This window comes from Oculina patagonica, chromosome 4, assembly GCF_052425735.1.
Source record: "Oculina patagonica isolate OP01 chromosome 4, crgOcupat, whole genome shotgun sequence".
Classification (NCBI taxonomy): Eukaryota; Metazoa; Cnidaria; class Anthozoa; order Scleractinia; family Oculinidae; genus Oculina; species Oculina patagonica.
This window is the reverse complement of record NC_135761.1, coordinates 12,054,741-12,077,698: the sequence shown is the minus strand read 5'-3', so window position 1 is coordinate 12,077,698 and position 22,958 is coordinate 12,054,741. Positions and strand designations below refer to the sequence as shown.

The 22,958-nt window shown below is 38.2% G+C and overlaps 3 protein-coding genes and 1 long non-coding RNA gene across 5 annotated transcripts; 2 read left to right on the top strand and 2 right to left on the bottom strand.

Annotated features, from left to right (window-relative positions):
* Positions 1-884: 884 nt before the first annotated feature.
* On the bottom strand, positions 885-7,207 carry LOC144651507 (transmembrane protein 104 homolog). 2 transcript variants are annotated; one of them, XM_078511467.1, is made up of 6 exons: positions 7,049-7,207; positions 5,606-6,001; positions 4,108-4,389; positions 3,142-3,471; positions 2,677-2,775; positions 885-2,296 (listed from the first exon to the last, which is right to left on the bottom strand). In XM_078511467.1, exons 1-6 carry the CDS (start codon positions 7,100-7,102, stop codon positions 2,105-2,107), a joined length of 1,353 nt encoding a protein of 450 aa, XP_078367593.1. In that variant the 5' UTR covers positions 7,103-7,207; the 3' UTR covers positions 885-2,104. The 2 variants fall into 2 exon arrangements, with proteins under 2 accessions (XP_078367593.1, XP_078367592.1); XM_078511466.1 differs by having other exon boundaries at positions 2,677-2,778; positions 7,049-7,206.
* On the top strand, positions 7,156-16,462 carry LOC144651537 (uncharacterized). The gene is made up of 4 exons (XM_078511500.1): positions 7,156-7,374; positions 8,822-9,000; positions 11,685-11,820; positions 14,940-16,462. The coding sequence occupies exons 1-4, from the start codon at positions 7,235-7,237 to the stop codon at positions 15,241-15,243; spliced, it is 759 nt and encodes a 252-aa protein (XP_078367626.1). The 5' UTR covers positions 7,156-7,234; the 3' UTR covers positions 15,244-16,462.
* On the bottom strand, positions 11,937-14,654 carry LOC144651574 (uncharacterized). The gene is made up of 3 exons (XR_013570344.1): positions 14,193-14,654; positions 13,997-14,142; positions 11,937-12,091 (listed from the first exon to the last, which is right to left on the bottom strand). It is a non-coding gene; the product is annotated as an uncharacterized LOC144651574 (long non-coding RNA).
* Positions 16,463-21,187: 4,725 nt separating the features above from the next.
* On the top strand, positions 21,188-21,865 carry LOC144648666 (uncharacterized). The gene has a single exon (XM_078508169.1). The coding sequence runs from the start codon at positions 21,206-21,208 to the stop codon at positions 21,863-21,865; it is 660 nt and encodes a 219-aa protein (XP_078364295.1). The 5' UTR covers positions 21,188-21,205.
* Positions 21,866-22,958: the final 1,093 nt, after the last annotated feature.

Here is a 22,958-nt window from a genome sequence, read left to right as displayed (position 1 = left end):
ATAGTAGATGTTAGGGATTGGGCAGGTTTTTGAAAAGCAAAAAGGAGTACAGTTTTGGAGTGTTGAAGAGTTTGCTAAATATTTTTTTCACTTCTATTTTGCAGGGAAGACAGGGGACGTACTTGATCATGTGGGTTTTCAGGTGTGAATTCACAGCTTTATTTGTAAAATATCTGGCCAGGGCAATAGGCTCCAGATCTGGCTTGTCAAATGTTTGATTAATGGAGATACTTCTCCCATGGCCCAGCCCTCTTTGTTGACATCAGGCATATACAAGTTCAGAAAAATAATGGGGTCAGCCGGTTCCTCATTTACCACCCGCCCCAGGGGAGTACTCTGGCTTGTAAATGACGGGCATGATCGAATGGAGGCAAAACTCAGGACCCCAAAAATCCCTAAGTCTTCCGACATAACCCCAAAAAATCCTTGGACCAAAAATAACCCCCCAAAAATCCCTTGTCAAATTGCCCCTAAATTTCCAGGAGGGGCAATAATATAACACAAAGAAAATCAATAAAAATTGAACGCTCATGCTTGTTTATTCATCCTACCATAAATACGCCAAGGCCGCTCCAAGGCACTTTAGTTTGTTTTAATACCCCAAAAATCCCCTATTTAAATCAAGTCACCCAAAAAAAATCTTGGCTAATTTTCCAACACAAAAAAATCCCGGAATCAAAAATTTCAAACCCAAAAAAATCCTTTGATCATCCCCGTCATTTCCAAGCCGGAGTACCCCCCCTGGGCCACCTGTTCCCACTCCCCATCCTGGCTCAGCTTCTGATTGAAATTGAAATTTCAATGTTTTCTCTTCAGTCACTTATTTTTAAACAGTATAAAATAAAGAAATATGGATTTAAAATGACAATCACAACATAATTTTATTGTATTTATTTAATAAATAAATCTTTGTCTGTTAATATATTATTCTGTACGTACATGCTGAATATTTATAATTTCTAAACAGTACTAATTTACAACAACAATAAATAAATTCTAACTTGTTTCTAAAAATACTGTCATAGTGACGACATTGTTGAAATGCTTGCTGTAAAAAAGGGTTCAGACACCTTCACCTAGTTTCTTTTTTGCCAAGAAGTGGCACATATCTACCAGTAACAAGTTCTACACTTGCAAAAATAATACAAGCTTATTAACTGAGTAGGAGGGCTAGACAGGAAATAATTATTTGCCCAAGTTCATGTTGTACAGAATGTGTGCAGCAGGTCCTCGAATGCTCCAGAGCAAATATTTTCCTATCTGGAACCACCTGACTCAATAAAATAATAATGATTTCATCAACTTTTGTCTGAAATTATATGCGCCTAGTGGCCCATTATGCAGGCAATTGTCCTTTTCATTGAATTCCATGCACTTAATGAATAATCACTGTACTGTTGATGTGTGTAGGGCTGGATAGTTTTTTTGGACCAGCTCAAATCAACCCATCTGCTGCCATACACACATCAGCTCATGGTATTGTTTTCTACATTAACATTTGCATTAGTGGGGCAGCATAAGCAACATTTTATATCTCTGTGCACCCACTTGCATTAGATTCTCAGTGTCTACTGGCATTTCTTTATGTTTTTAAAAATTTGCAAATATTATTTAATAAATTAATTTTTGTACCTGCAGGCACATCTTAAAATAATAATTTATTATTTATATTAGAGGCTGGATCCAGACATGTTGTTAATCTAATTCCATTTTCCCGACACATAAGCATGTTCTATTTGCAAACTTGTAAATTTGATTGGTTTGCTAGCATTGGTCTATTCTTTGATAGCTAATGATTTCATGCATGTAGCCTTTGAAAAGAAAAATATTTCTTTATTTTTGGCTTAAAAACACCTAAAATCAGAGCTGTGCTCTAGATCTAGAAGAGCTTGAGTGCCTTTGGGCGACTTGTATAACCTTGCTAGATCATGAAAACTTTTAACAACTGCATGTTGCTCATTGAATACTTAGCTACCCAATAAAAAACTCAGGCTCATCATCTTTAGTATATTTTGTTAACTATGATAGTATAAATACACCTTTAATAGTTTCTTCCAAACTAATAAATAAATAAATAAATAAATAAATAAATAAATAAATAACATCAAAATATTCTTGTCATTAACACAAAAGCAGCAAATGCTAATATGAGGTAAACCCATGCTTTGTGTTGGAAAGGTGACTTGTGATGATGTATTTGTCTCCAGTGTGGAACAGATTTATCCAGCTTCTCTCTTGAGTACAATACAAGTAACCCTGGAGTGACAAACATGATAGCTAATCCTGCTAAAGATCCCTGAAAAAAGACATTAAAATAAATAAACAATTAAATGAAATACTTAATTGCTTCATTTTATAAAGGATAAACTTGCTGACTAGTACACTAAGTAATCCCATTGAACCAGCATAATTCATAAAAACAATAAGAATAAGTAGAATGCAACTGCGACAATCTGATTGGTCGAGCTACTTGTATACCACTGACAAAAACTATGAAACAAACAGTTTAAGAGCAATTTAACCTGCGATTCACTTTCAGTAGGTATTTATAATAATTGACGTTGTTGACTGATGCTTTGGAAAATTATGGCTAATTTTTTGAAAACACTTGACCATATGCCAGGGGGCGGGGGATTTGGTGTGTTAGAAGCTATTATATCCATGGCAATCACTCACTGTCAGTGCAACTAATTGACCAACATCATGAACAAATACAGCAACAACCACAGGGGGAATCAGCGCAATGAGTGTAAAGATCTGCTGGCTAAAAAACAACTTCTGAAAAGAAAAATAAATAGGTACAACAAAATTATTATGACTTTACAGTCAAAATGCTGTTGCTATTGAGAGCATTTCTATCAAAGGGCTAAACTGAACAAACCATGGTCCCTGATGCACAAAACATGTGCAAAGTCTGTTCTTAATTATTAATAGTGTTTTTCCCCTGAAATTTGTAAATTAGCTACTAACAGTAAGCAGTGATTGTATCAGTTTGTTTTCATTAACTGATTGGTAAAGAAAGAAGAAAGTAGAATGTTAATTAAAATCAGTCTGTTAAAAACATTAATAATTAAAAATATTATAATAATTATGTAAACAAGATGGAAAATTTCCAAGAAGAAAGATCAAGACTCAGTTTACCTTTGATATTGGAAATAGTGCTAGTAAATTGTTCCTCAGTGTTATGCAGATCAAAGGAAAGTTGCTACTCAGCGTAAACACTGGATAAATGCTTAGAAACTTTGCCAGAACAGTAACAGAGTGCTCACTGAAGTTTAATGTATAAAGTTGACTAATAGCAGATGCTGGCTTGTTCAGGACTGCAGAAAACACGATGGTGCTGCAGTAAAGAAGCACTATGATGTAGTCCACCAAAATGACTCGTAAAGTTCTTCTCTTGTCAGCCAAAGGAAGGATTATGGATGGAAGAGAGTGATGGCACATGAAGGCAAACACTGCCATACCAATGAGCTGAAATGTTAAACAAGAAAAAAAATATAATAAGACTATGCCTAGTCAGGTGTGTATATCCAGATGTGTCTCTAAGTGCACATTTGATGCCTTGTTGTGTTACGAGTGCATGTTTTATGCTAGCAAAGTGAGAGGGCAACCTATGAGTGATGATAGCAATGGAAAAAATAAGATTGGCATATCTGATCTAATTGGCCAGGCCTATGCCAGGGGATTTATATCCACTAAGGTTTGGAGCAGGTGGGCATCAGGGTTTTGCACCCATGCAAAGTATCATCAAGGTCCTACCCTCTTCGGTAACCTAAAGTCATTTCAGATGTTGAAAACAGCTGGCGAAAGTCATGTTCACAGCCGGTCAATTTGCCGGCGCCTGGCTCTTAATGAAAGCTCCGCTATGTATAATGCTTAGTTTGAGAAAATATGTAACTATCTTGTCAAACAGTCACTTAATCAATTTCCAGTCAGAATGCTCTCTGGGATATTTCCTGATGACATACAATATAGTCTAGATCATTTCTGGAACAACAACTTTGCTAATTTTGTTTTAAAGCAAGTCTAGCATTCATAAGATGTCTAAATACCCTTCTGTCTAAAAGGTTGTGACTTCAATATAAAGCTAACATTAATCAAAAATACCTCTTTAGCCTTTGCTGTATCCCACAATATTAACTGATCCGTTGGCACTCTGTGTCCATTTGCAATGTCTAACAATGTCAATACAATCATGAGCACCATAGCAGAGTTCCTCATTACCATCGTAAATAACTGAAGATAAGTTGTTTTTTGAAAGTTGAAAAAACAGAATGGTCCAATGAACATGATAAAACCCCAGAGGAAGGAATAATAAGATAGTTGATGGCTTGCACCGACGGCTTTTTCAAGCGTTGTGGCTACTGATACAGCATAAATTGCAAGATCCTGTTAAAAAAAGAAAATCAATTTGGTTAATAAGATAAATTCCATTTTTTAAACCATTAGCATTCTCAAAGTTCCCAATATCTTGAATGTAAAGTTGTTTCCCTTGATTTTGCTTTTTTTTAGTTACAAATTGCAGGGCTCCGGCCGGTCAACGGACAATGTCCGGCCAAGATGACGATTTGTCCGGACAAACGTTCGATTTGCCGGACATTTTGACCGGCCTTGCACCTGACCAAAAAAATTGTTATGCCAATGCAAGTTATAACGTTAATTCTAACAACTTATTTTAACTTTTACTCATGGAGCGGTTTAATACACAGTATCAGAGCAACCTTTACATTAAAACCACAGATAGCTCCAAAGTCTTACCTTAATTCCCAATCTGAAATACATGAAGTATAAATGTCATTCCAATTCGGAAAATATGATACATTTGCTAGTTTTTGAGCCGTGCAGTGCTGTTTAGGTCAGTATTATAATTTAGTATTATGCGAAACTTCAGCGAAAAGAACGTGCACGGAAAAGACGATTCAACGAAAAGCAAAAGTGACTACTATTTTCAATATTTTGACCGGTCAAAAATGACACGTGACCGAGCTAAACTCGGTTTGGCCGGTCAACATGACGGCCAACTATCCAAAAATTATTTTGAGCCTTGAATTGTAGTCAAAAACTTATTTATTTTACCCCTTATTTCTTGAACTTCAAATTACTTGAACCAATTTTCATTTCCCTTTGGCCTTAGCTTGGAGGTAAGAAATCAGGATTTCACTGTTTATTGCCACACTTTGCACCAAACTGGACCACACATATAGAGCTTACAGTTTTCCTTAGCACCTACATGTAGCAACTAGTCCTGCATGTTGTATTCTCAGGGTGAGATGCTGGTCTAACCCCATCATACCTAACCTTGTAATAAATACCCTAAAAGTTTACCAGTGCCCATTTTATACTCCTGGGTAGAGAGAAATATGATTGTACAACAGAAAGAACACAACATTATATTGACTCTGGCCAGTTCTCTAAAGAAGACTCAATCCTTAGTCAGACACTCTACTGAACCATTCTAAAGGGCCTGGCCATACATGTCTCCCACTTAAACTGCTGATATCTCTCCAACATTTGGGGTAATTAAAAGTAAAATCTAAAATACACCTTAAACATTAATAATAGAAAAGTCATAAATATATAAACAATTTATTATGTTAATACTTACCCCATACAAATACAAGCAAAGTACTGCATAAAAGAAAGTAGACCCTGCGCCTCCTAGAAACATTTCTGACATGTAACCCATCTCAAATTTCTCCTCAATTTCAAACAAAGGGGGAGATAGCACATCTGTTTTGACTTTGATTTGGCTAGTTTCTCCCGCACTTTCACTCTGAGTTGTAGACCCTTTTACACATCCTCGTCTTATGACAGATTTTGTTGTCCGCCAAGCATTTGCAGTTGCGAGCACCTCTATCATGAAGGTGGCACTGATGAATGCCATGAAAGACACAGTAACAAGACAGAGTATACCGGCAATAATTCCAGCTTTGGCAATAGCTGAAGGAAGAGCAAGAATTCCCACACCAACAAGAAGATTGAAAAGAAAAATAGTAGCAACCTGTTAAAAATAAATACCACAGTGAACCATTGTGATATAAGACACATACTGTAATTTATCTGTCTGGACAGATAATGCGACTGGACGGACGGAAAATGTGTCCTTTAGTGAAAAGATGGCACAAGATGCATTATCTGAGTAGTTCGTTGTTCAAGACCCACTTTGAAATATATGTCATGTAGATGGTTAATGCCCGGCGTATCACATCGAACATTTGGTTTTCGAACTCAATCAAATGCAATCGAACTTAATCGAACGATTAAATTCAATTTTGTTCGGTCATCGAACGAAATTGAACTCACAAAAAATAAATGCAAATCGAACCAAATCGATTTCGTTCGATGACCAAACAAAATCGAATTTAATCGTTTGATTGGATTCGATTTCGTTCGATTGAGTTCGATGAAAAATTTGTTTGATTTTCATTCGGTGTGATACGCCGGGTTAATGCGTCTTGTTTCGCCTTAATACCAAAGGACGCATTATTCATCTAGTCACATTATCTGTCCAGACAGATAATGCATCCTCTAGTATAAAAACCAGCCATTTTGGGTGGTCCCAGTACAGCTCAATCGGACTCTCTAAAAAGGGAATTAAGAAAGCTGACATTACTTGTTGTACATAGCTTGTACTAAACTGAAATTAATCCTGCCTTTTTTTGACATGTGTTCTTCCTAGGGTATTACTCATTTTTTAGGGGTTGGAGAAAACTAGTTTCTTATTTTCTCGCTGTTTAATTAATGATCACAGAGAATTATAAAATTAAGCTTGATTATTTTCTGTGAAGACGTCGCCATGTTAACGTACATGCAGGTTTTCATGAACTCGGTTATTTGGTTTCCCTTGCAATAGGATGACATTAAAACATAATTCATAATCATAAACATAATAAATTTCAAACAACAGTTTAAAATTAAACCAAAAGAGTTTGTAAGATAAATGAATTTATGCTGATAAGTATTAAGTTTAAGCTTATATGCATGTCAGTTGCCACATAAGCTTAAATTCATTAATGGTGTTTTACAGCTTCCCAGTTTTCATACACACCGTGGCAGAGTAGCTAGAAGATGCGTAAGGACCTTCAATTGATTTTCCAGACATGACTGTTGCGTTTAAGGTGAAGAAACGAGTTCAGTGATCACAAAAGTCAGTCGTCGACGCCGACGTCGACGCCATCTTGTTTTTGTACTGTTCGGGAGAGACTGGGGAGGAACTGCCGTGAAGCTCAGAGGAATGGCACCGATGGCACCGCGAAAAGTGTTTGAGGTTTCGTTCGCGGAAAACTATGCAATATTGTCCATGAAAAATGGGGAAAATAGATTCAACATTGAGTTTTTAAAGGAGTTTAATTCTGCTCTGGATGAAGTTGAAAGGTATTTACTTTCATTTGTTGTTGTCAAGCTGCAAATAGTCTTGCTCTTGAAGTCTTGATTGGCGCTAGCTCGCACCCGGCCAACCCCTATCGGATGGGCCGATGGGGCAAATTTGAAAGGTATGCGGTCGTTTATTTGAAATGCAGGACTGTAAAGAACAGACAATACAATGAGGAGTTTTTGCCAACAGGCATGCATGTGACCAACGGGACTGTTAGGCTAAATGTAGATAAACTTCTTCTTAACTAATTTTGCACAGTTCAGCTTGCATACTAATATTCTGTAATATTTTATGGATCCTTTTTGCTGGGTTCACTGGCATCTCCCAGGCAGCTAATCATTTGTTAATTTTAATTAAGAAATGATTTCCTTTAAAATTTAAAGCATGCATTGAAGTGTGTAATGGGAATAAGGGGGGGGGGGGGGCAGGGGGGTCTGAACCTCCCGCCTCCCGTAGCTTTTACTCCCGCTTCCCATACCTTTTACTCGCCCCTTTTCATAGCTGTTCTCTCCTGTTTGTTCCATGTCCATTGCGAAATATAATGAAATGTTACGACATTTCACTAGTTTTCTCCCGGCTTCCGCCACCTTAAAGCTGATTTCCAGTCCGTACTGCGCAGACTCGGGGTTTGTTTTCGTTTTTGTTTTAAATTCGTTGAAACGTTACACTTCAGTGACAGCATACATGAAGTTTTTTAGTCCGCCATTACACTTCGTTTACTTCAATAATTTCCGATGAGCTGAAACGTCGGTTTGAAATAGCGTCAAGGTTCCTCTACTCGTTATTATTTGTTCTGCAAGGATATCTGGCGTTAATAATGAAGAAAAAGGTAAGTTTGTCGCGGAATTTTTAGTTTTGCTTGTAAACATTCCTTCGTGTTGGGCTCCGATAAACATTGCAGCCGAGATTGCGCAGTACGGACTGGAATTCATCTTTAAGAATCCCGCTTCCCGCCCCTTTTTTCCCGGGCTCCTGCCCCCATGCCCCCTCCACAAATAAGGGCAGCAAGAAAAGCTGGCAAACAGAGCCAACAAGGGTTTCCTCACTTGCACCTCCCCTCCCACCCCCTCCGCCCTGTGGCTTTCATATGAAAGGAGCAGGGATGCTTGTCAGCTCTCTTGGGGATGCAGATTGCATATTTTGCATCGCTTAGGTTGTTCAACACAGAAATCCACTGCTTTTTACCAATGAAGGTATTTTATAGGGTGCTGTTGCATTCAAAGAATGTGCAGTTCCAGAAAATGTCCATACCCACCCCATATGCATGGAAGGTTACTGGGCTAACTGGAATTTTCAGAGGGGTGAGGGATTCAAACCAAAAAACCTTCCATGGGAGGGGTTTGGATATTTCCTGGAACAACACATAAAAAATGCAGTGTTGATGGATTTGATCAACTAATTAACAAGTTATTTATGTTGTTTTTAAGAGAGTGCTTTCTTTTTCAGGTGCAAAAAAGTTCAGTTTCTCATCACCACTGGAGATGGCAAATTTTATTCAAATGGACTTGATCAAGCATTTCTTATGACATGTACCACTGAGGAATTCTTAGCTACTTTAAATTTGGTTAATAACACTCTCATAAGATTGCTGACATTTCCAGTATTGACTGTGGCTGCTTTAAATGGTATTGTTAAATTTGTTATGTGAAGTTTAGACACAGTTGTGATTTCTTATTGTCACAGGGGGTGACAACTCTCATAAATGGCTTTTCTATGCAAGATATTTCTAATTTAAAGCCTTGACAACTCTTATATAATGTGACTGGATAAATTTGACAAAAACATCTTAATTTTCTTCTCCTGTTCTGCTTTACTATGTTTTCTGGCCACTGAAAAATTATGAAGTTTTTCAAAAATAAAAATGCTCTCCATGTAGGAAAAAATTTGAACTGAAACTGTCACAAAGTTGGAGAAATTTTCAGTTATAATTTTTTATATTTATTTGTAGTATCAAAAAAAAAAAACACTATCCATCTTCAGAGCGTTAATTAAAAACTCTATTTATCTTACGAGTTTATCTGAGGAGTGAATTAGTGTGGTCATGGTGAGGATACCTAAACTTCGAGCCAGGATTCGAGCCAGGATCCGAGCCAGGATTCGAGCCAGGATCTGAGCCAGGATCCGAGCCAGGATTCGAGCTAGGATCCGAGCTAAGATAATTAAGAATGGGACTAACTATTAAGCGCTCCGGTTAGCCTGAATGGCACTCTGGTTAGCCTAAATAGCGTTCGGTTAGCCTAACTAGCACTCTGGTTAGCCTATTAAAATAGCACTACGGTTAGCCTACTTTAGCTTGGGTTGCTTGCGGTTAGCTTTTATAATAGGGTTAGGGATTTCTACTACCGAATTAGGTAGACTGTTTTTTTCGAAGCTGCACGAAACAGTTGCCGTTGGCGACAAAGACGTGTGTTTTGGGTCACCTGGGTTACAGCTGTCAAATGAAAAGGTAAACACACGTGACAGGGACGGCGGAGCAATTTTCCAAGTGGGGGGGCTGACTAGTGACTTGAAGTGGGGGGGCTTAAAAGACTTTTCTCTTAGTAAGTCTTTATTTTTTCGGAAATTCTGGGGGGGCTAAAGCCCCCCCCCAGCCCCCCGACTCCGCCGTGCCTGCGTGAGCCACATTCCTTTGCTCGTTGTATAACCTGCGATCAGGCATTAGTCATTCGACCGTTAATTCATTCACCAGAGACTAGACATGTCTGCGGTTTTATGCAAATTCAGGTTGTGTCACGTAATTGTAATGAGTGCTGTTTTGGGATCATTTTCTGTTGTTAAACATCGTTATACATTAAACATGCTTATTTAAGTGAACAATAATTGCTCCGAGACTGTTGATGTCGTCTCCAAACAGAAATACATCCAAAAACAGCACATATTACGATTGCGTGCACAATCTTTGATTTGCATAAAGCACAGACATTCAATTCCCCAGGGGCCAGGACAACCATCCCGACGCACGTTCAAATTTTGGCGCGTTACAGATCGACCAATCAGAAATGTTTTCATTGTTTCAACGAGCTCTAAGGAATGTGCTCACGTGTGTTTACCTTTTCATTTGACAGCTGTAACCCACGTGACCCAAAACACATGTCTTTGTCGCCAATGACAACTGTTTCATGCAGCTCCGAAAAACAGTCTACCTAATTCGGTAGTATCTGAAAAAAGGGTGGATCCTAGCTCTGATTCTAGCTCAGATCCTGGCTCGAATCCTGGCTCGAATCCTGGCTTTATCATTAGTTTATCTTGGTCATGGCCTAATTAAATTTGCATATAAGGGACCGGTCATTATTTATGTAGAGGGGGGAGGGAAAAAAGAAGGGGGGGTCAAGGCTATTTCAGAGTGGCAAGAGGGGGGGCTAAAATTTTTTATAAAGAAGTTTAGGGGGGGATAAGCAGTTTGAGGTGGGTAAAACAGTTAAATAGAACAGTGCAAACACCATATGTGAAACAGTGAGATGCTAAATTGTACAATTTTATGCTATTTCTATTGTTTTCTTTTGTTTAAACTCCACTATTATGTACAACTTTAGTGATTTGTATTTTACAGAAATACTGTTTTCACTCTAAACTCCATTGTTATCTTAAAATTAATTTTAGTTAATAAAGAAACCAGACCTTTATAATCTGCTTTAATATCTGGTTTGACTGAAATTATTTTCTTTTTACAAAATGATTATCCCTGCAATAGCCCAAGAAGTAATAAAACATAATATTTATGACAACAAGAATTCAAAGTAATCCCTTTACAACTTTAGGAAAATCATTGGAAAGGAATTATATTTTGCATGGATATTACATTTGTGTTCACCATGAGAGCTTAATTTGTAAAAACTACCACTTTTCCAAAGTTAAGGAGTTAATAATAGAGGTATGTTTACTATACACATAACTCATCCAAAAATTTGCCGTATTGCTGGACAAGTATCCATAGCAAAGAAGCCTTGGTTGACTAAGTGTTGATCCAGCCTTTTTGCATTAGAACAAGTGTACGTGCAATTAAGATTGTATGTAACATGCATTTAATAATAAATTACTTGAGGCATATAAAGGGAGATATGAGGTGGGGGGGGGTCATCACGTAAATATTGAATAAAGAAGGGGGGGTCACTTGCTACTTACATGGCCTGGAGGGGGGGCCTTACAGAAATTTTGATCTTTCCAACATATTTTTCCCTCCCCCCCTCCATTTAAATAATGACCGGTCCCTTAAATGGCATATTGTGCTAATTGGATTTTCAGAGGTTAAAAGGTTAAGCAATGTTTGTATTTAAAAGGTTAAGCAATGTTTGTATTTGGTAATTCACAGGGCATGCCTTTGCTGCAGGAGCACTTTTAGCACTCGTACATGACTACAGAGTCATGAGAACTAAAAGAGGTTGGTTCTGTTTACCTGAGGTCAAGTTAGGCATGCGCTTTGGAAAAGGAAATCTTTCACTATTAAGGTAAGTCCTTTTAATTAAATTAATATAACATTTAATAAAAAGGTAAGCATTTCATTTTAATTCGTTCAATAGAAAATGGTACCTCTCTCGCATACCAACAGTACACTGAGTACCGTAAAAACCCGCAGATAAGCCGCACCTTTTTTTCCTAAAATTTCCGCTCGAAAGCGGGGGTGCGGCTTATCTGCGGGAACATTCGGAAAAGGTGCTGTAAATTTTCGTGAACTGATGCTAATTTATGGAAAATTATGTAAATTAATATAACATAAAACTACAAGAGAGTACCGTTCATTGCTTTTGCAAGTTTGACAGCTCCTACTACTGTTTGCAGTGTCGACAATGGCCTATAACTTTAACAGTACAGTATGTGGCCCTTGGTCCGCGAGTAAAAGTTATAAACTTGAATATCTTACCTTAATCAAAGCCCGATGAGCTGAAATTTTTCTTGAAGATAGATTTTATGTTTCTCTTTATAATTGCAAAGTGGCAATGCCTGAACTAAAATATTTTTCGTGTAATTCAAAAAACAGTGACCGTGCTCGCAGGTCCTTGGTCCGCACATTTGGTCCTTTATCCGCGAGTCACGTAAACAAAGTAAAAATTACTGTAAATCGCAATAATTTTCAAAAAAGTTGCAATGTTTTAGCAATATTTAAGTTATTCTTTTCTATTTTTGACATTTTTAAGCTTCAGTCTTGCTGGAAGTCGTTGTTAGGTGCGAGTATAAAACAACCAGTATATTCTTCAGATTTCTTTCAGACCGAAGTCTCCAACGAAACCCGCGTCTTAATTTCTTCTCTTTATAACTCTCCAATTTAATTTTGAAACATTTGAAGCGAGGATAAATGCCGTAGCACCAATGTGTGCACCCGGTGCTTATTATTTTACTGAATTATCGTTGTTTTAAAACATTTTTTTAATTCACAGTCAAAGGTCACGGACCAAGGACCCATATGCGAAAATTGTTTATAACTTTCATTAGTCGCTAAACCGAAAATTTGCAACTCTGCAGCAAATTTCTTCGCAGATTCTGAAATCTATTGGTCTATTAACCTGTTCTCCAAAAAAACACGTTATCTCGTTGCGTTTTATCAATGCACTACAGGGGCGTAGCTAGCCTATAGACCCGTAGGCCCGGGCCTACAAATTTTTCGGCCAACTCGTAGTTTTAAAATATACAATAGAAATGCAATATTTAACATATCTTAGCATCAAATATGTCGCAACTCCCCTTTCATGTTGAGATCAAGGCTCATCTAGCAAGTGCAATCTGTGGAGCCTTCTGGGTTAGCCAGGTGACAGGCAAACACGAACGGCCTGTGCTGTTAAAAAAGTGTGTTTATGAACGAGCGAAAATTGGAGCAATTTCTTGTTATGAAATGTTAGAAATCACCAAATAGTAGGAAGGAGAAAGCACAGGGAGACCACAACAGTAAAAAAAAATTAAATAAATAAATAAAAGAATATTATTCACGTGGTTTCGTTCGTTTTCTGCGTTGTTTTTCTTTATGCGTAGTCGATAGACACGACAGCACTGTTGTCGTATGCTGAGCTGTCTTGTGCGCGAGCGGATTTCAGATATGCAAATTTCCTCTTTTCTTAATAATAATTATTATTAAGAAAAGAGGAAATTTGCATATCTGAAATCCGCTCGCGCACAAGACAGCTCAGCATACGACAACAGTGCTGTCGTGTCTATCGACTACGCATAAAGAAAAACAACGCAGAAAACGAACGAAACCACGTGAATAATATTCTTTTATTTATTTATTTAATTTTTTTTACTGTCGTGGTCTCCCTGTGGAGAAAGCACTTCCTAGGGTATTGCTTTCAAAGCCTTGCCCGGTAGACCCCTGTACCCCTCAAAAGGCGGCTTGTCAGGCCTACAACTCTTCAAAAAGCTGGCTACGCCCCTGCACTAGCTTAGTAAACGCGACCATGTAATTCACGGACCCGCGAAAAGTTGAAATTTCAAGAAAGGCAAATTTACCTGTCTGTTGACAAGCGTGAATTTCGCATCGTAACTGACAGTAAAAAAGCTGAAAATTTAACATACCAAAGAAGAATAGTCAAAGAATCATTGGAAACATTCATTTTTTGCCGAAGTTTAGATATCGAGGAAATATTAAATCATATTCGAAAAAGTCGCGGACCAAGGACCTCACGGACCAAGGACCACATACTGTAATATTGATACTTTACGAGCGAGAAAATACCACGAGTATTCACAAGTAAGATGGCCAATTGTTTCTTTCTCATTTTGCACTTTGATGGAAAATTTGTCGAACTGATTACGAAACTCTCTTTATGCAACAAGTTTATCTCCAATAAATGGCTCCCAAAGCTCTTTAATTTGTCGATATCATTGCCACGAAACCCGAACGCCTCCATCGCCATCTTGTTTTGCTTTACGTTCTCGCCCTAGTCCCATATTTCGCGTCCGATCAAATGCCTGGTTACTAAGCTACGAACGTTCGGCAAACGCAAGTTCTTGTTGTTGTGACACAAAAATCTATGGAAAAACTGCGTTGAATAAAGAAATACCTGTCAACAAATGCCAGAAGAAGATCACTCATAATATGTCAAAGTTGGTTTTCATTATATTAAAGAGCTCAAATTGTGGGTAAGACTGAAGTATTTTCTGTTTCAATGTTCATTGAGTTTACATTCGATGAAGAAGACTTCCTAAAGACTCAACTTTGGATTTTTGACTCGACTTTGGATTTTCTTAATTTACTTTCAAAAAACTTTTTTTCCAACATTTGAGTTGTTAAACTCAGGGTGCGGCTTATCTGCGGGTGCGGCTTATCCGCGGGTGTTTACGGTACTGCATCTCTCTTCATTTCTAGTACCATTACATATTTTGAAAGGGCCTTTTAAATTCCTATAAATGAATAAAATAATTAATGAAAGTTTTTCCTAAACCCTCTTTGATACTTCAACCCATAAGAACCCTACTCTTAAATTATGTACCTCCAGCTTGATTTAAATGAAAAAGGTTTTTTATGCAGAGCTTCCACAGTCAGTCCATCATAGGGAGTATATTTCCCTCGCAGGTTATGCACTTACAGGTCTGATAACCAGGTCTATGCAGATGCTTATTTAGTTATATTTTTTAGAGCAAAGATTAAAGAACCCAAGGCACTCACAGATGCTGTGCTCATAGGACATCGATTTGTAGCCGAAGAAGCTCTCTCTGGTGGGATTGTCCAAAAGATTTGCGACGTGGAGGTATTATTGGATACTGCTGTGCAAATGGGACAGGCAGTTGTAGGAAAAAATAACTTGAACAGAGATACTGTTAAACATTTAAAATCTGATCTATACAGTGACATCATTATTGCTTGTCAAAATGATACTTTAAACAGAAAAGGTCTTCTCCAGGGGTTTACTCAGTTTGGTAGGTCAAAGTCAAAACTCTGACAAAGTTGATGGGCATAATATAATTTTTAGCGTTAGAGTTACGAAGCAACAACTGATCTATGCGTGGTATCTTTTAGGTATTGGAATGCTGAGGTTGGAAGGGTGCTCCCATACATGAAAAATGATATTGTCTAGAGGTTAAGAAAGGCTTAAGCCATCACCAGATAGGTCTCCTTTAGGGGTTTAATTTCCTAAATTTCTGACGGCCATTTCTGTCCCTTTCATATGGTCTGAGTCCATGTGCCCAATAAATTTTTTGGTATTTGTTTAAAAAATAGTATTATTTGCTTTTAAGAGCAATCTGCACAATCATGAATAACCAACAAAGAGGTATTGAACCAATCCGATTTATGGATTTACAATGTATATAGACCATGGGGGAAATGGGAGGGGGGCACCCCCCTCCCCCCATACACTGTATGTACACTGTAGATGGCAGTGGTTTTCTAATAAAGATACTCATGCCATGTATGCAGCCTAATTTTGTTGTTAAAGAAATTGTAAAGATGATCATGGTAGTTGTGAAATAATAAAAATGTGATTTTGAAAATATCATATCATTCAATGGAAACATTCACCTTTACTCTGACCAAAAGGTTTTTGTTAGTTTGACATTATTTAAGTTGTAGTTTATATATGATTTCCATTGTACAATCATTCAATTGAGTATCAGTTTTCAGCTTCACATCAATAGCGATGCATCAATCGCAAATTCAACTATCGATAACAATCGCGATAGTTTCATTATTTACGATAGTTTTTCAAATGATGTCCTGTAGTTCTTTTTCCTTGCTTGAAGAATGCCTTTTTTGTTCTCCGCTGTCCTTTCTTTTCATTGTTTTAGAATCCAGGAACAATACTGTGTTGCGAGTCATAAAAACAAACTTTATTTGTTTCCAGGGTTAACCAGCGTTTAAAATGGCGGTTGGAGTGTTATCTCCATCCCCTCTTATACCAAACAAATAATTACAACACTATAAAGTCACTAATTGCGATACTATCGCAATAGTATCCCAATAGTATCACTACTATAGCAATAGTAATTCAACTATTGGAATACTATCACAATAGGTAAAATGACCTCAATATATAGTCACCCCTGCGTATTTGTGACCATGCACTTTGCCCTCACAGGACCTCTTCTGATTTTCCTTAAATTGTTTTTTTTTTTTTTTTTTTTCGCGTTCATTTATTTAGTGGAGACATTTTTTTTTTAATTTACGACAATAAACACAACATTTCAATGGTTTTTTTAAAAAAGATGTTAATGCAGGTATTTGAAAATAATGGTGTAATTTTTATAATAAATGCAGCAATCTGAGCATGGTGAGGAAGATTGACTTGCTCTTCGCACTGAGTGTTTGCCTGTCTTTTCATTTTACTCTACTAAATTATTCATTGCTAGTAAGGCAGATAGTTGACTTAAAATCACAACTTTGACAAGTGTTGTTAGTGTTTGTTTTGGAGATTAATTGAATTTCTGAGGTTTGGTCTGAAATTATGCAGCTTTTATATTCAATGGCAAATAAACAGCAGAAGGTTCACATTTTACATAGCATGTAAATTTCTAATGACCGCCACAAACCCAGGGGGGTACTCAGGATTTCAAATGACAGGGATGATAGAAGGATTTTTTTGGGTTTGAAATTTTCGATTCTGGGATTTTTTTGGGAGGAGAATTTGGTATTATGTGTATTAAAAACAATCCCAAGATTTGTAGTAGTGCCTTTGGCTGCATAGTCTGCAAATAAAGTGCAAACACTAAACATGTTTCTAATGTTTTTCTTTGTGTTATATCTTCAGATCATTCCCCCTTTCTGAAAAATGTAATGGGTCAGAAATTCAGCATGGGATTTTTGGGGGTTGATTTTTGGCCCAGGGATTTTTGGGATTTTCTTGAAAGCCCTAAGGATTTTTGGGGGTCTTGAATTTTGCCCCCATTTGATCATCCCTTACACTTGAAATCCCGAGTACCCCCCCCCCCTGGGGCCACAATGGCTTAATTACCTTTCTCTTTTAATTTGTCCAGTCACAGACTTCCTTTTATCGGTGAGGGTGTACTCCCTAAAATTTACTATGGGAGTGTGCTGCTAAGTCTTTGAGACCCTGCTTTGGTTTTGCATTACTATGCTTAGTAAGGGACGGATCATTATTTTTTGGAGGGGGGGGGGTGGGGGATGAAAAATATTGAAAAAAATTGTTTGCAGGGCCTGGAAAGACAAAATAAATTGTTTGCAAACACGATATGTATAACAAAAAATAGTAAGAATTTCGAAAAAAAATGTTTGCAGAGGTTGCATAAACTAAAAAAAAAGTTTGCAAAGGAAAATTTTTCACCCCCCCCCCCCCTCCAAGAAAATAATGGTCCGTCCCTAATTGGCTTAAAAAACTCGCGCCACTTTCTCAGCCAATCAGAACTAAAACCAAAACCAATCGTGACGCGCTCGCGCATGTTTTCCCGCGCTTTGTGCCAGCTACATGTATTTGCTTCGAGTTTTGATTGGTTCGCTGGATTGTCTGTGTCTTTTGTGATTGGCCGGAGTAATTACTTTGGTTTTGGTTTTACGACACTCAATTGAAAACTGCTCTATCCATAAATGGAAATATACCGGTATATAGATAGATCTGCAAAGATCTTTGGCTGTTTTCCTCAGGGGTTTTTTCGTTACAGCTGCGGCCAGTTACCTTGGCACATTCACCAGCGATTTACGCGCCATTAAGTGCGAATCAACTACGCTCCCTCCCTGGCGTCGCAGAGATGTTTTTGCGCAAACACTTACTTTTCCCGGTCAGTTCAAAATTGCACACGGCCGAACGAAAAATCCATTTAATCGTTTGTTTTTTTCATTAGTAAAATAAATATATAAAAAAATAAAAGAATTGACCGTGTAGGTTTTGGCTCATTCTTGTGTGCTGAAGCGCAAAGAAGGAGATATAAGAAGAGTGAAGCGCATGTGGACGGAAGTTGCCGTGTGTAGTCCAAAAATGTGTTGACGAAAAATGTGTAGACAAAAATTGTATAGACGGAAGTTGTGTAGACGGAAGGGAAGTAAACTGGAACACCGTTAATTCGGACACTAAGGGGACAGGCCAAATTGTTCGCATTAACGGGGTGTCCGTATTAAGCGAGGTCCCAGAAAGAAAAATCACGGATACATGTTTTGTCGACATAAAGACGAAGGAAAACGTTTTTACGGCAACAAAACGTTGTTTATTAATTGTAACTGTGACAAATGCAAATTGTGAACTCTGACGAAAACTAAAAGTTTTAATTTACGAAAATCTTACGATCTATTCAGAGACTAGAACTAAACTTCAATAAACTTAACAGGGGAAATATTTGAAAATGTCTCTACTTTACTATATACAAGAAATAAAACGCATTTCAACAGCAACAGAACGTTTTCTATAAAGTGCCTGTCCTTTGTAACTGAAACTCTGACCGTATACGTCATTAAACTCTATAAATTTATTTGAAAAAGTCGGTAACTTTACTTTTATGTTACACTGGAGCAGGCAAAGCCTGGATTTCTATCTAGATGCATAGAAAATGATTGATTGTAACTCGAGAAGCTCTTTCTTGGCCTTTCCGGTCATACTATTGAATCATATGTCTGAATTTATCAAAACCAGGTCAAGGAAATTTTCACCGTCTTAAGCGCAAATCGCTGTAAACGCGTTTTCTCTCGCCATCTCCAAACTCGATGATATAAAAACTAAAGGGAATGTCAGTCTTTTTTTCTCTTCTCCTCTCTCTTCTCTACCTTTTAGCGCTGTATTTCTTTTTTTTTCCCCATTTCTTGTGGCGTTTTAAGCCAATTCACGCAGTAACGTACTTGTTCAAGAATACTGACGTCACTTTTCTTTGACCCGGTTTTGATAAATTCAGACATAAATATAAATAACATTTCACTGCATTTCAGACATGTGCGTTCGTACTGTACGTAATACACAACTCTTACCTCGATTTTGATCGATTCATCGGTTGTATTTCGCAGTTGACGATCAAGATCTTACTTCCTTCTTGTCGTGTAGGCCACATTTAAATTTGCAGGGGGATTGGGTAATAACCTTGTCATGCATTCTACCAAAATTTGTAGCGATCGGACGAAGAATAAATTTCGAGGTGAACTATTTACACAGTGGAGGCCACTATCCAATCAGGAGAACGCTCGCAACCAAAAAGTAAATAAATTTGACCGAAGGCAATTAATTTCGTAAAAGCATGCTCTTCAAATATCGGAAAGATAATCATCAGCAGGACCAAAAAATATTGAGATTCCTTACAAATACAAATATCCGACGACTGCAATAGGTTTGATTAAAGCGATGTATTGAAAAAAATTAGAGTTAGCTCTTTTAGCGTTTAATTGTAAAGTAAACATTCTAGCTATATTCTGAAACGGAAGAAAACTTCCACCAATCAGAGTGTTTGTAACGCAAACAAAAGCGTGATGACATGGCATATCCGCCGTGTTTGCTCGCACGGAAGGGCTAGTGTGCCCCGAAAACGGGCAAGTTGATTGAAGAGAAGGGCATATATGCAGGAGAGTTACAAAGTTTTTTCAATTCATGTAACAGATTAATGTATAAACTGTGTATAGGAAAATTCACGGCATCTTCGACGTCACAAGCCGCCCGAATACACGCAAAATTGCGTGGGTTCTCGCGTGGACGTATCCGGAGTTGCGTGATCAGTGTCACGTGAATCGCGAAAACATTCGAGTCGGCACGAAAAGTTTAGAACGAAAAAGAAGACAGTCAAGTTATGTTAAAACATCAAATTTCGTATGGACAGTTTCGTATAGCAAGCTGTGCAAATGCCATGTCGAACAACATTTATCCCCTTGATGTAAAGCTCAAGATTACGCTATTCTCACCCTACCGCAATCTGGAAACGAAACACTATTTGTTTTTGAAATAGCTGCTTGTTGGTAATTATTTTAGCCATCGCTCCTGAAGAAACGATATTTAAAGGGCAGTACGGTAAAGAGTTTTATGCATGGCCAGAAGTTAATAGTTAAATACTCGTGCCGTTTCAGGTACGCTTTCGTTCTTCCTTCGTGCTTCGGAAAGTCTCACTTCGAAGCAATATCCACGTGCGCAACACTCGGCCATATGCACTGCGAATCATCATATTCCAACTACGTTCGCCCATATGCACGTGGGAATCATCATATTCTAACTACGTTCGCCCATACACACATGTCAAGCATCATGTTCCAACAACGTTCAGCCGGCGGTTCATCAAAGCAGTCGATTGTCGATCGTGGACAGTTCGAACGCGCCATAATGATTGTGAAAGTGGCTTTTTTTATCGGAATCCTCATATTTAACTAAATCCTAACAATTCATCACCGTATCCTTCTAAAGAATAGTATTGTAATCGTAAAAAGCTACCAGGAGAACTTGAGAAATTCTCGTGCCGTTTCGGTACGCTCTCGTTCTTACTTCGTGCTTCGGAAAATCTTACTTACACTTACACTTACTTACCCAGATGGTAGCATTGTGGTTACCTTGGTAACCACTAAAAATAGCTTTCATGAAGCTCATGCTGAGATACACATGGAAAAAGAAATATAATTTTTGTATAGTGTAATAAACAAATTAACATCAAATGACAATCTCGAAACTTCTTAAAAGTGCAAAGTGGATCAATCAGTCGAAATGTTGACACCTTGGGGGTGAAGTGAAGTTTTTTTTCATTCAATTTCATCATAGTTAGTTATTTGTCCTCGAGCGGTAATTCTCTTCTTCCGTTCGAGCAAATCGTCACGAAAGTCTTGTGCGTTCGTGGTCCGTGACGTCACCGTTTCGGAGTGGGATGAAATGCGATGAAACGCGTGAGCAGTCAAGTAGAAAATTTGACGTAAAGAGTTGTTTTGATGATAGTTTACTTCAATCTGGGGTCCGATTTTCTAGAAGGACTGTTATCAGTCGTTCAGCAACTTACATCCTTAAAATGGATCGCACACATCGAGCTCCACGAGTCATCATACACCCAAGAAACCCTACTTACCGCGTACAACAATGCGGGGGCCAGTGTTCTGCAAAATTTCTTCTAATAGCTTTTACCGTCGTGTTTTTATTCATTGGTCTTAATCTCACTATGGTTGGCATATTTGCGAAGAACTCTTGGAGTCTTTCGACCAACCGAAACGTGAAAAATTGTCGTATTGTTGGGCCGATATTTTTGGCGATTGGAGGTGTGTTGCTGTGCGCTTCGATTTTCTATTTTTACGCCAGAAGAAAGAATAATCAAGGGCAAGTTTTATCGCAAGCGACCACTGCTCAAATGGGCACGACTAGTCAAGCAGGAACGGGAACAGCGACTTCAACGCACTATCCCGCGAACACCTTTGGTTATCAACAGCCGTACGGGCAATCGCCCGCATATCAACCGGGACCTTACCCGAATAACCCGCCACCACCCGCTGCGGGATCATACTCCCCATATCCAACAGGGCAGGAATATCCACCAGCACAGCCCCCATACCCTTCACAGGGTGCACAAGGGTATCAGCCATACCCAACAGACATGCCGCAGCCACCATCATATGAAAGTGCCGCTTATCCAAGCACGGCTTCTGTAAGTTCCCCTTCTGTGGAGAAAGTTGGTTAGACCTGAATGAAATATCAGGTAAGTTTTAAATATATAGAGGATATTTCATGGTAGCAAAAGATATGAATCTTATGTCCGAGTGTATTTGCAACAAGAAGATAAAATTCACAGAGGCGTACGGGCAATTTTTTGCCAGGGGGGGGGGGGGGGGCGGTGAACCATTTGCCCAAAAAATTATCTCAAGTTGCCCAAATTTTTACGAAAAAGTCGAGAAGAAACTAGGTTCCTGCGATGCACTAATATAAGCTACCATAGGCCTACATATGAAGAGAAAATATTCTCGTGCAGTTCTTGCATATGAATTTATCATATGAGCTCATAAATCACCTTAAAAGAAATAGCTATCTGCCATTTCGACGGCCGAAGATTTCAATGATACGATCTTTTCATTGTTGACTACAGATTTGGCATACTCAGCGGCCCTTTCAATGTTAATAAGTGCGATGTTACTGACACGTTACCCCATGGTGCTGTTGAGGTATGTTTTTAATCTGCGCAATGCACACAATGATCTTTCTGCAGAACACGATGTAGCAAGTATCATGCACTGCGAGGATATGTACCACATAAGAAAACTTTGGAGACATATCAAATAGAACATTCTCGTGCATTGTCTCCAGCATTTCTGAAACAGTCATGTAGCCTAATCCGCGCAAACGACGAAAACTCGCGTACATTTTCTGCTCGGCTTTCAGAATCTCGCCGTCGATTTTTTAAAATTTAGCAACGCAGGAGCAAGCTTTCTTTATCAGGGTCGTGTTTTACCGTGACATAAATTTCCCAAATTTAGTGACCATCATTGTGTCCATTATTAAAGGAAATATGAATTTAATTGTTATAAAACGTTTAGAAAAGGAAGTTCATAATAACTGCTGGCTTCCACGTACAAGCAACGCTTCTTTGGTGCATTCATCAAACTGTCCATTCACAGGTTCTTTAAATTTAACATCTCACTAGATTCCACGTTCTTTCTGGATGTATCGATTCTCATTGACGTCTCTACTTGAAATGGTGGCCGCCGGAAATTTGCGTCCTACAGTTACGAAGATATCAGCGCCTCTCGAAATAAGGAATCTTGGGTAAATCTTGTTAG

Bases quoted from the DNA above. Each gene is read 5' to 3' on its own strand.
- LOC144651507 (XM_078511466.1), bottom strand. From the start codon at position 7,102: ATGTCTGGAAAATCAATTGAAGGTCCTTACGCATCTTCTAGCTACTCT. The intron at 4,390-5,605 runs GTAAGTATTAAC...TTTTTTTAACAG, and splicing joins TTTGCTTGTATTTGTATGGG to GATCTTGCAATTTATGCTGT. The intron at 2,297-2,676 runs GTGAGTGATTGC...GTCTTTTTTCAG, and splicing joins GTCAATTAGTTGCACTGACA to GGATCTTTAGCAGGATTAGC.
- LOC144651537 (XM_078511500.1), top strand. From the start codon at position 7,235: ATGGCACCGATGGCACCGCGAAAAGTGTTTGAGGTTTCGTTCGCGGAA. The intron at 7,375-8,821 runs GTATTTACTTTC...TTTCTTTTTCAG, and splicing joins GCTCTGGATGAAGTTGAAAG to GTGCAAAAAAGTTCAGTTTC. The intron at 11,821-14,939 runs GTAAGTCCTTTT...TATATTTTTTAG, and splicing joins GGAAATCTTTCACTATTAAG to AGCAAAGATTAAAGAACCCA.
- LOC144648666 (XM_078508169.1), top strand. From the start codon at position 21,206: ATGGATCGCACACATCGAGCTCCACGAGTCATCATACACCCAAGAAAC.